We start from the raw sequence: 17,236 nt of genomic DNA, 5'->3' as shown, positions 1-17,236 counted from the left end.
TGAAGTAGCATTCTAACAATAGTACTGTCAAGAAATGCTGAATAAACGCAGAAGCTAATGTCAAAGAGAAACACAACAAAATAAGAGACCAACCAGATGGCATCCCTTGACCTGAGGAGGGCTTTATCGGTGTGTTCACCTGATCCCAGTTAAGATCATCATCATCTGACTGACTATAGCCACAGGAACTGAGAGGCTCATCAAAAGTACAGCATCCTGTAAAATAAACGCAAAGATAAAAATTAAACAAGGCATGCCGATAACAGGTTATGAATCTCTAATCCTAACAACTGCAACATGATTCAATGCAGGCTGTGCAATTTTTAAAGGTCTTTTAATAAAAATGATTATATATTTATTAATCATCACTTTCTGAGAGGGCATAAAAATCTTCTTGTCATGAAAACAAAAACCCAAGGGTAAAAGAGCAGATTTAGAACTGCCGACAAATTTTCTCCTGTGACACAATCATCGGGTATCAAAAACAAACCAGCAAAATAAAAAGCAGTAAAACTCAGAACACCGAAAGACTGAACGATTAACTATTCTTTGCCTGAGAACCTACATTTTAGAAGAAAACTAAGGTCCCATTCCTGTATCTTGGTTTCCAAGTAAGGGAAGGCCTAGATGCTCCCAGATGTGCTGTACTGCAAACCGGTACCAGCACCTCTGGGACAATACAGCACATCTATCTCAAAATGCCAATCTATGCATAGCCTCAAATTCTCTGAAAGAAAACAGTATTATTTCATCTCTTTTTCCCGTTCCCTTAGAAGTAATTTAGAAAAGAACAGCATGTTACAAAAGCTCACACTATCCCAAGCTGGGGCAGGGAAAAATCTAATGTCATGAATTTAGAAGAATGGAATCTAACATAATCCACAAGAAAACGGAAAAGCTTTGCTTTTTCCCTTTGGTACAGAGTAAACTTTTCCAGCTTTTTTACATCGTTCTCTTCTAACAGGAGACTAATACAGGGTTACAAATTCTGTTTTCTTTGATGTTTGATGTTTCACTCCAGTGAAGAATGACATCTTTCTTTCCTAGTCGGGAAAACAAATATAACCCTAGTCATGGATATTTCAGTCCATTTTAAAGTAAATTTTGCAGCTGTTCAAACAAAACTAAACTTTAGGGCTATTCATCATCTTTGCTATCTGTCCATAGGCACAGCAGGCTTAGCCTTGCCAAGCTGCATTAAAATAGGAAACAGACAAAATCTAGCTTTAAAAAAAGATTTTAAAAAATCTAAATTTTCCTAGAACATTACAAATGGCATTACAGAATACCTTATCGGAAAGTAGGATAATGGAAGACAAAATTTCATTATACCTGACAAGCTTCACCTAACTGAAGTCCAGCCTTCCTAATAGCTAGTCCCACTTTATATTTGAGATTCATGACAAGCACTTTGCAAGCATATAATCTTCAAAAGAAATTAATTTTATATGCAATTACCAAATAATTTCATTTTTTGTTCTCTTACAGTGCCATTGGTCTTGTATAGACATACCATGTTTGCCCTGCCCTTGGATACAAGTCATCCTATACTGTTCTCTGTTCTAAAATACCTTCCTATAAGAAGTCTTCATTAGCTCTAGATGTGTCAGGGAAATTGGCACCTCTGGACACTGCATCTTTCTGTACAATTTTACGTGCACAAGTTTCTGTTCCCACTGAATTATCTAACTGAAAAACTATTAAAGAACTTGCAAATCCAAACTCTAACATTTCACCTCAATGATAACAACAGATATAAATCACCTCTCTCTCCTAAAGTTAAACAAATTCAGAAATACAGGAGATTTGTATAAAGTATATCAAATAACATCTGCAACATTTTCAGCAGGAAGGCTTAGAAAATTAGGCAGCCATTTACACATTCGTTCTAGCACTTGCATAAATATTACTTCAAACTTCATAACATATGCCACAAGCTAAGTTTCAGACACAAAAGCAAAACATCAACTTTCACAGACCTATTTGTGCTTTTTTATAAAAACTAAAAAAAACAAACCACAGGTGAAGCAAAAGGTAGTTTCCTTGCAAAGGGACTGCAAATGATACTAGGACATAAATTTAAATAGCCAGTTACGCAGCGTGCAACGTAGTCAAGCTTGGCAAAAAATATACACCAAATAAAACCCAGTATAAATCAGGGTTTACAGTTCAAACACAGGTCTAATGAATGTATGGAATAGCTCCCATAGCTCATTACATCATACGTATCTCTAGTGATAAGACGTAGAACAGTTTAAGGTGTTTTCTTGCTCAAATCCAGAAGCGCAGCCAAGCACTGCAAAATGTCCAATACCGGAAAAAAGGGAAGAGAGTTTGTGATTCCAGATGGTTAGTAAAGGCTTCTCCCCTTCTCACTAGTTAGGAAGATATCAAAAACGTGGATAAATAGAACGACAGTTCTACTTGTCTAGACCATTTGTCTGTCAGCACAGGACCATTTCTCACTGCTTGTTTTTCATTTCTCTTGCGAGTCTATAGCTAAATCACTCTGTCAGGATTTCTTTTTCTTTTTCCTTTTAACCTTGCTATTTACATTCTTCAAGCCTTTGTGAATTTACTATCTTATAAGTTCCTCAAAATGGGTATCTAATCTTCACATCTGCTATAGGAAGAGTTTAAAAGGAACTTTTGAACTCCTTCCATTCCTAAGTCACTTCCACCCACAACTAATAACTAAACTGCAGCAAGTATTTACTACGAGTAATCAAACTGTACAGCCACCTACCCAGAGAATTGACCTGCATACATAAGATCTTTAACAGCACAGATGCCAAGTTCTACAGCCAGCCACTAAGGATAAGATGAATACTAATGAAGGTTTTGAACAGCCATGACTTTTTGGATAGTTTTTTTGTAGATTAAAATAACACAAAAATAACATACATGGTATATATAGGTGTTGGAAGTATAGGAAAGTCTATAGACTGAACTAAGAACAACACAGAACATCTTACTGGAACAACAACAACAAAAAAAAGCTTAGCCAAACTAGCCAAGTAACAATTACTGTAAATCAAGAGTCATCGACAGTCCTAACGGCTTATGCCTCCTCCCCAAAGTTCTGACCCTCACATCTGACTGTATTACAAATAAGATTAAGTTCTTTAGAAACGGGTCACAACATTTGACAAAACCCTCTGCACCTACTCAAGCGCTCCTGCCTTCTTCTGCAGTGCTTCACCTGTTTTGTAGTCACAATGCTCTTACTATACAAGGTTTCCACTTCATAAAATGTTATCCACATATGATATCAACAAGGGCTAGTAAAATCTGAAAAACTATCAGAGGTCTTTAAAGCCCCTCATCATTGCACTGTTTTGAAACACAAGCCACTGCCAAGATATGCAGGTGTTTATAATCAGCTAGCACACTTGCCCCATTTTGCTATTAGAATTTATAATAACAATCAAAATACATATTGTCTGCTATATAGTTTAATCACACAAAGCAATTTCCCTGCCTGTTATACTGGCATTACAGTTCGGATAGGCAAAATGTATTTTGAAGGATGAATTCTGTGCTGACTGAAATATTTATAAGTAAAACAGGAGTTACATATCCCATTAAGATTCTTTGGCTTATGCTACATTTTATAGATTTTTTTTTTTGATTCCTAAGAGTCTCATGCCAATTAGAAAGCGATCTGAGAAACACAGGATTAGGAAAACAGGATCCTGAGCCCCTAAACTGACAAACCATCAAATCAGAGAATAAACAACTACTCCTTGGGGGCAGGTAAGAAGTCATAAAGTAGAAAATAAAAAGCCATTTTCAATTATAAACTGGCTAACAGAGAAAGCAAAAGTGGGAATCAATGGACAATTTTTAACTTGGAAAAATAAAAATGCTGTCTCTAAACCTGTACAGCAGGTCTGGTCTGCTGTATAACTTTTATTAAAGATAGGGTGATGACAGAAATTGCCTAATACAAAACTGTTTACCTCTCTGAAATCAATAAACGGTTGAGCCAATAAAGCTTCAAGTAAACTTACTACAGCTACATAAATGGACTGTTTAAGGAACGTATTAAAAACTGGACATAATGGCCTGCCTGGATTCTGCTTTGTGTGTAGATTTCTCAGCAAAAAAAGGCTCTACCTGCCCTTTCAAAGGTGTTACAGCATTACACGTTAAAAGGACTTTCCAGACATGTTAGCTGAGAGATAGCTAGCAAAAGAAACTCTTGTCTGTGTGCCTCCAAAGTGCATGCAGAGCTGCTGTGTATCTGCAGTGACATGCACACACCAAATATTCTTATCCAGGCTTTACAAGTGAGCTTTCAACAGTGGGTAGTCTGTTTTAAAATGGAACATTTATTTTCTCTCAAAATATACCAAGGTCTTGATTTATACTAGAGACAAGTGTTCAGAGCTGTAAAATAATACTGTAATCTAGATTACCAGTCAGGGAGTCTAAAAAATCATGTGCTGCATAAAGTCCATCTAATTTAAAACAGTATCTACATTTTCACAGAATCACTAAGGTTGGAAAAGACCTGTAAGATCATCAAGTCCAACCAAAAAAAAAAAAAACAAAACAAACCACACCACACAACAACAACAAACCACAACACACCAAAAACCAACCCACCCAACACCACACAGCTCCATGCCCATTAAGCTACATCCCACAATGCCACATCCACACGCTCCTTGAATACCTCCAGGGAGGGTGACTCTACCACCTCCCTGGGCAGCCTATTCCAATGTTTCACTACTCTCTCAGTAAAGAACTTTTTCCTAATATCCAGCCTGAACCTCCCCTGGCGCAACTTGAGGCCATTTCCTCTAGTCCTGTCACTAGTCACTTGGGAGAAGAGACCAACACCCACCTCTCTGCAACCCCCTTTCAGGTAGTTGTAGAGAGCGATGAGGTCTCCCCTCAGCCTCCTCTTCTCCAGACTGAACAACCCCAGTTCCCTCAGCCGCTCCTCATAAGACTTGTGCTCCAGACCCCTCAGCAGCTTCGTCGCCCTTCTGCGACTTGACTTTTGTCAAGTCTGCATATGTGCAGGGGTGAGGGAGAAGAGCAAGAGGGAAGAGATTTTACAATTAAAGAACTTCTCTGCGGCTGTTCTCAGAAAGGGTTTTGAAAAAGGTAGAATGTGGAAGAATTATCTGGAAAAATCTCATGAGCCACAGCAAAGATGATGAGGTAGAAGGATGTATTTTGCAACTAAGGCCAGATATTAATTCTGGCTGTAATGGAGAATAACAGATAGAAGATGATACAAAATTGTGCTAAGATACGTGGAAAAGGTGCTATGAGAATGCTAGAGAGTTCCAAATGCACAGACCCAATTCCAGCAGTATCGCAGGTGATGACAGTATATGGAGAAAAACCCATTTTGGAGAAACATTTAAAGCTGTTATTTATGAGACTTCAAAAGCTCACCACATGTTCATAAAACATTTACAATTGTTCTCTCTGTTCTCCATCCACTTACCAGACAGAAACTCAATCAACACAAATGTCTCCAAAAACATTTCAGTTTTGGTGACACAGGACACGGTAGCAAAGTTGCATTTTATGGAAGACACATCTGTCAGTTCTAACTTCCCCTGGAAACCTGCCCACATTTAGGCAAATAAAATGTTTTCTAAAAAATTACACTTGCCTAATAGATACTGAGAATAATTCAAAACTTGGGGTTTTGGACTCTAGTGAAAAGCCCTAAAAAAAAGGAACAGTTCCATCTCAAAACATGCGTTTAAAACTCCTAGGAATATACACCACTGACCAAGGATAAAGGACAAGACATTGAATAAGGGCTCCTAAAATAAATATCACGCATCTCGTGTAAGCAAGTAATACCCATACATTTGTGTCATTTTTCTATCACTGAATATTTATAAGGCCCACAGGAAAATGGGTGCATATTAGCATTCTGTGAGCAATCTTATTTCTGTCATTTTTTAGTGCCAGGGTATTTTGATTTTGCAATATTAGTGATAGCATTTCTTAATGTATGACATGCATTATATGGGCAAGTGCGTATGTATGCTTACATACACAAATTAGATCCCTGCTGCAGTTGTCATTAATTAGAACACATCTACCAAAAGAAATATTTGAGTGTTCAATCCAATAAAGAAAGTAGAGGATTATGTAGAATGTATTTAGGAAACCCTATTTTGAAAGGTATTACTAAAACAAGCATATTTGCAAAAGTCATTTGAATTTTATGCTTTAGTAATAGGGAAGGATATCATGCTGGGTGTTAAAACTGCGACCTGGTCTTCCAGTCCAACACAGGTTAATACTAAAAGAGACATTCCTTGTACAAATAGCTGCTATGGGTAAATTTTAGTGGTTGGGGAGTTTTTGGTGGTTTGTGTGGTTTGTTTTTTTTTTAGTTTTCATTTATTTTTGTATACATACCATTGTATCTTTTTAATTATTAATTTAATGCTTAAATTGAGTTCCAGATCAGGGAATTCACTTTATAAGTGTAATGAATATTGTTATGATAACTTTTTGAAAGAAAACCTTAAAAGAAAAAAAAAATTCTCCATACGATAAGTACTTTGGAATGACTTTTCAAGAACAACTAGAAGTCCAATTTGTAACATATATTTAACCTACAGATGTATACAGCTTATTAAAAAGATCACATTGGGCATACCAATTGCAAAATGGAGACAGGTGATGTAAGCATGTTTTGGAGCTGACTCAACCTGCCGAAATTCTGGACTGTGGTCAAAACCACTACCAAAATGAATAAACAAAAGGCAGATTTCCTATATGTTTTGTATCTTGTTTATCACAAGTACATAACAAAACCGTGCTTCAAAATGCAGAATTCTCTTGTATAAACTGCCTGAAACGTTTTGACATAAAGCTACAAATAACTAATAAAAGGAACCTTCTTGTCACATACTTAAAAGAGAATTAAAAATTCAAAAGATATTCTGGCAGTGGAATAAGCCTCCTGAGAAAAACAAAAACGCATCTGAACACCTCTTTCATATAGCTTATATCATAGGATTAACTTAATTTATTTTTATAGCTATCACCCAGGAGTGCACAAAACCCCTTTATTAAATGTGTAAAAGCATTCAATCATCTTGGTTGGCAGAGAAAGCAGATGCTACAAAACAGAAGTGTGCGAGAGGTTTTTTTTTTCCCCATTTACTTGAAATTGAGACTAGTAAGGACATACTGGGAGGGTGGGAAACAGATGCATACATTGCAGCAATATATACAGAAGTTAACAATTAACATATATATACAGAAGTTAACAATCACTTTCTTTTGACAAGTTAACATGCAGTACCTCTTAAAGGACTTGAAATGATACCTCTGTTTTGAAAAACTACAGTAAAATACATGACAATGTTTTCTGTACTCTTTCCTAGGGAAGAAAAGAAAGAGGGTAATTTTCAGTCTAGCTCCCAGACCATACATTAGCCAGTTGCGACTTTGAAGCAGTAGTCCACAGCACTTCACCCTTCTGTCAGCCAAGGGACAAAATACATACCATAGGTATCTCTTGTCCACTCAGCATCTATTTGTGATTTCTTATGTTGGTGACAGAAGCTGTCCCTATTAATTTAATTATTGTGTAGAATGCCTCTACCCTTTGCTCACCTGGATTTTATTGCAATTTTACCTTCAGTTCTCCTTTCAGTTCACTGAGGAGAGCTATCACTGAAACATGCCCAAGCATGTGCAGCTGGAACTAAAAAGAAACATCTGAACATAGTAAGAAACTACTCATTTGACTTGTTTTTTTTTTTTCCTGGTTTCATTTGCTCCTATAGAGCTACCAAGGCCTAGAGGCAAAATGCTAAATTGCTTCCTTAGGTAAAGTGCTGCCCTGTCAAAAGGATAAGCTCAAGAATCTGTCACCATTAATGTCTCAATATGGTATTTACGAGGGATGTAAGCAGTTTTGCTAACCTGTTTAAGATAGGCAAATTTCAACAAAAGAAAAGAAGACAGCTGTCTGTTTTCAGTAGCTTCATATTAATTCCACTTTTAAAATTGGTTATCCTAAAAACTGCTTCCTCCTTTTCATTCCACCTCACCTGACTACCCCAGCATCTTCGTATATCACTAAAATACAGCACAGTAGAGCTGCCCCAGAAAGATTTGTCCAGGGGAGGGGAGAGAAGAGCAAGGGAAAGCATTTGGAAAACCATAAAAAACTGTACAAGTGGGAAACAATACAAAACTGCACAGGTGATATTCAAGAAATACATATACTGGAATATATACTGTATATACTGTGGAAAAAAAACCCCGTATATACTAGAGAATCTGAGATGTTATAAAATGCAATTCAGAGGGAAGGAAAAAAACAGGGTGGGGTTATTCAGTCTTCCCCCACGCCCCCCACCTGGGAGGAAGGGATTGAAACGCATGCCTCGCAGCCAAAATCCATCATAATAAAGGGTCCGTTCACCCCGACACTTTATTTAAAACACAGAAACAGACAATCATCAAGACTGTGATTACGAGACCACATCAGACCATTTCTCTAACATCCATTCAGGAAACACTGTATTAGATTTTTAGTTTGTCATGAGGACAAACCTTTTCCTGCTACATCCATCCTAGGGCTCTGGGGAAATACGGCCTAATAAAAGACAGTCAAACTACCTTTTCCACAACTAGCACTGCCAGCTGTTCAACTCACAAAGCCATTAAGTTCCTGATCCCAGTGTAATCTGATTTTCACTAAGGTACTTTTACTAACTCTGAAAAATAGCACTTTTTTCTTAAAATTACTAAAATCCAACGTTTTGATTCTTAGTTAGCAATTACGCTATTCAATTATCCCCCCAGAAGTTTTTCCCCACGTTGTAATAAATGTGCATGAAAGAACAGACGTGAATGAAGGCAAGAATAAGCAACACATTAAGCAGCCACTGTTCTTTTTCCTATGGTTGTATCAAGCATCATACAAGTTTGCACAAAACAAATCAGCTTTCAGTTGCATTTCATGCTACGAGAATATGAGAAAAAGACTATGTTGCTTCAACACATTTATCACATAAATTTACAGTTCAGACTGAGCTAAAGAATGCTTGCTCTGACTAAACAAACCAAAGTGTTACTTCATAGGTGAATGTCGCTTTGTTCATTCCTTGCCTTACAGCGTTAGGAAAATGGACAGACATTGACAAACAACCCTCATGCTGTCACAGAATAATCAAAACCTGTGATATTTTAAAATACTTTAACTACTATAACTGTATCTGTTAGCAGCACAGATTATATCAGAATAAGAAGCAAATAAGAAGGTAAGTTCTGATTTTAAAGCTCAGTATCATCATGTTTTTCTAAGATAATACAACAGTGCAAAATAGTTCAAAGTCTTGGAATAATAGGTAAAAGTCAGCTCTAAGACAATGGGCCCACAGCAAACTTTAAGATACCACAGCTGGATTGCTAGTACAGTGTAGAATATCCTCAAAGCGAGCCCCAAGACTCATTTCTTCCCCAGCTTCCACAACTTTTACAGACAGTTAATACTGCCTCTGAAGCTATCAGGTAGCAGGACTGAAGACAACCTGTTTTATCAAATCCAATTTTGATAGCTGAGAGATTAACTATCATTTCATCCAACTAGCAGGACATTCTGAGCTGAGTAAGTTGTTTGGGTTTGGGTTTTTTTTGCTGTTGTCAAAAAAATACTATAATACCTTATCTGTCTATATATAAAGGGATTTCACTGAGAAACCTGACAGCATTCTTCTCATCTGCTGGTTGAGCTTTTAAAAATGTATCTTCACCTTTAAACTCTTCAAGCTAAAAAACACAAGTGTACTTGAAGCTCAATCATTCTCCCTGCTTCTGCTCATTTTTAATGAGCTTCTTGTCTTCACGTCCCCCAGAAGACAGACTCCACAAAGTAATCTCAGGTGATGTGAAACCAATGCTTGATGCTTCTCCAAACCCCTGTCTTTTTGAGCCTGAAATCTTCCTGCTAAACCCATATGGGACTGATGGGCAATTTCAGTCAAACCCAATTTCACTTATTTATCACAAGCCCCCACTTAGAAACTCTACTGTGGATTGCTTGTACAATCTGTTTCCAGCTTTGAACTTTAAAAAGGATTTAAGCAGTCAGTCTCAATATCATTGCAAATCCAACATGCATTACTTGCCTATTGATTGTGAGAAAATAAAAGTTTGAAGCTTGATTTCAGGGCTAATCTTTCCATTTGCTTGATGAGTTCTGCAGTTGCTACCGAACGCTTAGTGCATCCTGTTAGATAACAGCATATTAAGCTTGGATGAGAAATCCAGACTATTTACAACACACTTCTAGCTTTAAGTAAAGAACAAAGGCAGCATTAGCTTTGCTGGTCTCAGAGGCTTTTCAGCTATACCACAATTAAAAAACAAAACCCAACCAAACAAAAACAGTAACAAACCAAAAAACACTAAACATTTCTGTATAAAGGATTCCACAACCTTAAAATATTTTCATGAAACTAATAATGTTATTTTATATTTCTTCTGCCTGATATATGAAACTTCAATATATTCTGTCCAAATCTAGACTTTTATATTCTGTTTCACCAATGGACAGAGCAAATGAAAAAGTAGAAAGGACACATTGGTATTCATTCCATTTGTTATTAGACTATCTAACAAATGGTATTTTTCCCTATAAAGTTTGAGTGAAATAGTTTATCATTTAATTAAATGAGCTCGTTATGGTCTGAATTTTAATGTGTGTACTGAGACATTTGAGAACAAATCCCAAAAAAGAATTTTATGCACAGAAAGAATTCAAACAGATATTGAAGCCCATGGAGCTCCTACCCCCCCCCCCGCTAATCAAAGAATTCCCCCACACTTTTTTTTCTTTTTTTTTTTTTTTTTTTTTTTTTCTTTTTTAAATCTCCAGGTTTTCTGCTGCATTTAATCTGGGGACTTCCCTTCAGGTGAGGAAGGCTGTTATTCATTTTGGTTTGCTTTTTAAAGTTACTGTGTACGTGTTTTCCCACGCAGTGACTATGAACTGCTACAGATGCATCCCAAACCATTTAGTTCTATGATACAGCTCTAGCTACTCGATCAATAATTCAGGAAAATATTCATCTCGATTTAGTTACCTGCTGTCAGTACAACCCTTTGTACCGGGATGAAAAGAGAGCACCACCTCCATCTGGAGGTTTTACCTGTGCTGCTCAATGAATTAACCTGTAGGAGGTGCCACAGTGATGAAGCAGTCAAAAACCTCCAGCAGGCAACTTCATCACACGGGTAATTAGTTCACTGCATCAATAATGCCTCCAGTCGTTAGAAGCGCCAAGGCTGAATCCCAGGTCTGCTTGTTAAATTCAGTCAGCGCAACAGGCTTTCACTATGCTACAGGTATAAATAACTATCTATTTTTAAATGTAGTTATAGCTACTGCTTTTTTTTTTTCCTCATTTTTAGTCATTATCTCTTGCAATAAATTATACTTTATTTCATTCATCAAATCTATAACCACCTCCCAGAAGGAGAAGAAATAATTAATTTTAGAAAACTCTGACATTTTCACAAGGTCTGATCAACTATTAGACAGACCCACATTTGAGAGTATTAAAAACACTACTGCTGTAACATTGACATGCCCAAGCTCATATGACCCAAAGAGTGAACTCTTGAATCTTCCACATAGCAGAACAGGGCACTACTGCTACACTACCCGGATAAAATAATTACTTCCAATTCTTGCTTATAAGAGGATTAAGTCAGCACTAAACTCACTTAAATGTTGTACCACAAGACGACGAATTGAGGCCACAAAGAGCTTCACGCTTTCTAACCCTGCAGAAACCATTTCAGGTCTGCGTGCGAGTGACTGTAGCACCCAAGTACTAGCACATACAAGGACTGTCAGGTTGATTCAAATTATTTTTGCTTTCTACTAATTCCTACTCCATGCCTGATGAAAGGGATGTTTTGTACAGGTCATAACACTGGGATAAGCATCTCTGATCCTTTGTGAAAAGGGTCCAATATTCCTGGGAACCCAGTACTTTACTAAATTGGGAAAGACTTGACCTCCCAGTAGCCAAAGTTCACTTCAGGATAGGATAATCTAATAAAAGCTAAATGTATGCTCATGCCTCCAAACAGTACAGATTAATTCAGTGATACTGTCCTATGACAGGTTAGACTAGCTCAGAGTTTTTGGCTTAATTACTTGAAAAGTACACACTTTTTATTATAGTATTTTACTAATATCATATAACCTGTTATATACAGCATATACAGATATATTTTCACATGTATTTTGAAGTCTCTTTCTTAGTTTACCCTTAATTATTTACAGAGAAAAGAAATTTTCTTCTTATGTAAATGCATCTTACTTAAATGTTTAAAAACCTTAATAGAAGTTGTTTGGCCTTTATTTTTTGAGGTAGCTGATAGGTCTAAAGACTTCAATGGGTGCTAAGAACTATGTGTCAAGTATCCCTGTATTTGGACCTCATTAACATTTCAAGTGGATGCAAGACATTGATACATTAATCTGTCATCACCCAGTCTAACCCAACATACAGCACAGATCTCAGGACTTAAAAGTAATTAATTCCTGCCTGAACCAGAGCATATCTTTTAGTGACATATGCAATCACAGATTTTAAACATTTTAAATCATAGAGATGTCAGAGTTACTGAGCTAACTGCATTCTCTTCTTTAATAATCTATTTGAGCACCATTTCAGGTCTTAGCTCTCAACTCTGTTCACAGGTGGAATTCGAAAGTTCCTATACTGTCATGTCAAATCATGGACTGCAGTCCCCCAACCTACTCTCAGCCAGCCTGACCTATTCAACTTGCAGTTCCTCTGCTCCCTGTGGAGCCAAGGGTGATAGCCCACAACTAAACAGCCTGGAAAAGCAAAGTATTATTTGTTCAGGTTAAAAACATACTAGAAGAGTTTAACACAGTAAGTCAGTGTGTTTTGCATATTTTTGTTTCCATAATGTTTAACACTTTTAGGACTTGGAAGTATATTAATTTTTTAAATTGTATTTTTTTAAACTTCCCTCACAAAATGCACCTCTCTTTCCCTCCCTATTGGTGTTGTACAGATCCTGACCATTAGTTGAATCTTTCTCGCTTCAGCAAATGCTCCTAACTATTTACAGCCCTTCGAAGTACTGCTCCCAGGAACTAGCAAGGCAGCTCTCTTTTCAGCTTCAGACATGGAAGCATGTCGCTCCCCTACCATTGTCTCCTGGTATTAATTTGAAGATTATGCATCTATAGCCATTGTGTTCTCTTCCTGTTTGTCTTCCTCTCTGAAAGAAGCATTTGGGCAGAATAATCCAGTTACCACAACATCATCTCAAAATGTCACTTAAACGTATTTGTAAAATTGCTTCTCAGCATTTTTAGATTCTTGAATCACAGAAGGGTTGAGGTTGGAAGGGACCTCTGGAGGTCATCTCATGTCCCCCACCCCAAACATGGACAACCTAGAGCAGGGGTGCGTGCAAGACAATCCATTGGGGTGTGGGAAGAAAATACTAGAACTTCTACCTTTTTTTTTTTAAATGTAAAAATAAGAAAGAAATGAAGCTTTACTAATATTTAATATACAGCTGGACACTGACACTCTCAGTTGGTCCATATGTCAGACGGTCATGTCTTCCTGGGGGACGAGTGGGTCCTCCACAACACGGAGGGGGTGACAGTGATGCCAGCGTCAAAAGCTTTACTGCAGTCAAGGTAGACAATATCCAGTACTCGCCCCTCATCTACCAAAGCCAGTCATTTCATCATAGCATGTTATTAAGTTGGTCAAGAAGGTTATCAAGTTGGGCACTTCCCCTTGGTGAATTTGTGCTGACTGCTCCTGATGGCCTTCTTGTCCTTCATATGCCTGGAAATGGTTTCCACAACCGTTAATTGCTTCATCACCTTCCCAGGGACTGAGGTGAAGCTGACCTAGCTGTAGTTTCCTGGATCCTCTTTCTTGCCCTTTTTGAAGACAGGAGAAACATTTGCTTTCCTCCAGTTCACAGGCACCTCTCCCAGTCGCCATGATCTTTCAAAGGTTGTGAAAAATGGCCTCACAATGACATCAGCCAGCTCCCTCTCAGCACTCATGGGTGCATCCCATCAGGACCACAGGTACCAAAGGAACGTCCACTTCAACCCTTAAGTTTTTCCAAAAATGAATTCTCAGCCTAAATTTGTTTAGTCATTCAGGTTTTGTTTACTAGTGGCCTGCTACTCTGTGGGTCACCTCAATTATTAAATAGCGGTTCTCTACAGCATGCTTGCAAACCCGGATCAAATATTGTAAATTTGATTTACTGAACAGATTCTAGTGGCAGATTTAAGGAATTTCAAAGGTGTGCTTCCAAACACTGGAAACATGTCTCCATTTCCATGTCAAAACATACAGTGCTTTCTTGCACTCCAGCTTTCAAGATCACTTGACTCTCCTCTGATCACTACTTACCATAGCATTAGCCCTGTTGTCATCTGCGCGCTTTTATCAATAATGACTCTGTATTTCTTCCTCATCACTAATAAAAAGGTAAAACACTGTCAGATCTAAAATTCATCTTCAGAGGACCTCCCATATACTCCACAAGTCAAACTGGTGCTCTCAAAACATCACGTACTCTTGACAAAAGATCTATTTCCCATAACCTCGTGTTGATTTAAACTAATTAATTAAGAATTAAAGGTATGTAACACAGTTGACTCCCAGGCACCCATTCTATTATTTTGCACCAGATTAATGTCTGCTTGACAGATTTACGATTACTTGGTCATCCCATTCACCCTTTTAATGCTTTGTCTTCCCAATTTTAAACAATTCCTAACTTTTTTTAATGCACACAGCTATCCATTTCTCCTTCCCCTCTTTCCCCTGCTTCCTCCCCATCTTTATAACCTATTTTACTTTTCCTCCCTTCTTAACAAGGATAAACCAAACAATTCTATTATTGCAATCAGTAACATTCTGCACACAAATTTGACTATCTCTTCCTCTACTACTTCCAAATCCAAATTACTTCTGGAAGCAGAAGTAAGCATCTATGAAATGTTAGAAAGAAATGTCTTATTCTCACGACAAACAAGCACACCAATATACATACGCGGCTTTATGATGCAAGTAAGTAAACTGCCAACAGTAGTAGTAAGGACAATACTGGGCAATTCCTAACCTAAAAAGAGTTCCGAATTGCGAAGCAGGGAAATTCTTTACCAGGTCTATCCTCCATGAAAAAAAAAAAAGGGGGTTTAAACATAAAAATAATAATAAAGATATTTTTATATAGAACCTACCAGTCCAAAATTTTTCATGAAAGTAACATATATTGTCATACACTCAGAGTACTGATGTAAAACAATCACCTATAATAGAAAATATCTTCACTGTCAGTGAAGTCACTGACCTTTTAAATAACTCCACTAAGCAGGACTGAGACTTTTAGGAACTTCACACACACAGCCCCGCTGCCCCCCACCCCCTCACACACTTCGTTTTATTCACAAGGGAAAAAAAAATTTCAATATAATTCACCTGTGGCATGAAATGATTAGCAGTGTTCTGGGAAACATGGTATTTTATTTAGAAAGGCATTGATTTGCAAACAATGGGGCTACAGAAACAGAACTCAACAAAAGTAAATAAAGGACTAAACAAACATTCATGGAGACAGGAAATTCTGTGCATGAGAACCTTCTGGAGAAAAATTTATAATAAGCTTTTGTTCTCTAAAATTGAGACTAGTAGTTGCAAGATGAACGGCCAGTTTCAATGTGTTTAATAGTTTCTATTCCTTAGAAAGTTATATTTTATAGATGTAAAATTTAAACCATAGTTGACAAAATGCACCTCTGTTACTCTGCAGTTGTGAGAGTACTACAAAATCATGGATCTCCTTTCTGCAGAAAATTGCCTCATTTACAAGACAAGTGTCCTGCATTTTATACACACATTACATTCAGCCATATTTTCCTGTGTTCTTTGCCAGTTTTTATTTTCTCTTCTTTCTCCCCCTAACCTCAGGTCAGCCTGAGAGTAACGAAGAAATAAACAAAAGCAACGACAATGACATAAAATTTGTATTGCTTATTTTTGTTATTATTGGTTAGCACATTTACCTTCCAATTTTTTACAAAAGTATTCTAGTCTACCTTCAAATTCATGCATACTGGAGACTTATTTAAGGTCAGTGCAATACTAATACTAGAGCCATTTTCCTCCTCTGCTGATTTTCAGCAGCAGATATGTTCTTCAGTCCCAAAGGGCCAGCGGCATTCATCCCTTCCCACCTTTCATAGAATCACAGATCATAGAATGGTTTGTGTTGGAAGGGACCTTAAAGATTATCTAGTTTCAACCCCACTGCCATGGGCAGGGACACCTTCCACTAGACCAGGTTGCTCAAAGGCCCGTCCAACCTGGCCTTGAACACTTCCAGGGACTGGGCATCCACAACTTCTCTGGGCATCCTCTTCCAGTGTCCCACCACCCTCATGGTAAAGAATTTCTTCTTAATACCTAATCTAAATCCATTCTCATTCAATTTAAAACTGTTACCCCTTGTCCTATCACTACACGCCCTGATAAAGAGTCTCTCTCCATCTTTCCTGTAGGCCCCCTTTACGTACTGGAAGGTTCCTGTAAGGTCTCCCTGGAGCCTTCTCTTCTCCAGGCTGAACAACCCCAACTCTCTCAGCCTGTCTTCATAGGAGAGGTGTTCCAGCCCTCTGATCATTTTTGTGGCCCGCAGCTTATGCTGGCCCTCCTCTGGACTTGCTCCAACAGGTCCACGTCTGTCTTATGCTGGGGGCCCCAGAGCTGGACGCAGTACTCCAGGTGGGGTCTCACGAGAGCGGAGTCGAGGGGAAGAATCACCTCCCTCAACCCGCTGGCCACGCTTCTTTTGATGCAGCCCAGGATACGGTTGGCTTTCTGGGCTGCAAGCATACATTGCTGGCTCATACACAGTTTTTCATCCACCAGTACCCCCAAGTCCTTCTTCGCAAGGCTGCTCTTAAACCACTCATCATCCAGTCTACATCCATGCTTGGGATTGCCCTGACCCAGGCGCAGGACCTTGCACTTGGTCTTGTTGAACCTCATGAGGTTCGCATGGGCCCACCTCTCGAGCCTGTCAAGGTCCCTCCGCATGGCACCCCTTCCCTCTAGTGTATCAACCACACCACTCTTTTGGTTGTTTTTTGTTTTGTTTTCTCAAGATAAATATATTAAAACAGAAGAAATGTCCT

At 38.1% G+C, this 17,236-nt stretch overlaps 1 protein-coding gene across 1 annotated transcript in view; it reads right to left on the bottom strand.

Moving 5' to 3' along the window:
• The window catches only part of PTPRM (protein tyrosine phosphatase receptor type M), a 481,477-nt gene that overhangs the window by 373,814 nt on the left and 90,427 nt on the right, over positions 1 to 17,236 (bottom strand). Inside the window, exon 2 of the mRNA XM_059815570.1 lies at positions 94 to 216. Coding sequence (XP_059671553.1) covers positions 94 to 216 — 123 coding nt within the window. The remainder of the gene's footprint in view (positions 1 to 93; positions 217 to 17,236) is intronic.

The sequence above is a fragment of the Gavia stellata genome, chromosome 3 (assembly GCF_030936135.1).
Source record: "Gavia stellata isolate bGavSte3 chromosome 3, bGavSte3.hap2, whole genome shotgun sequence".
Classification (NCBI taxonomy): Eukaryota; Metazoa; Chordata; class Aves; order Gaviiformes; family Gaviidae; genus Gavia; species Gavia stellata.
The sequence above is the reverse complement of the archived record's forward strand: the minus strand, read 5'-3'. Positions and strand labels throughout refer to the sequence as shown.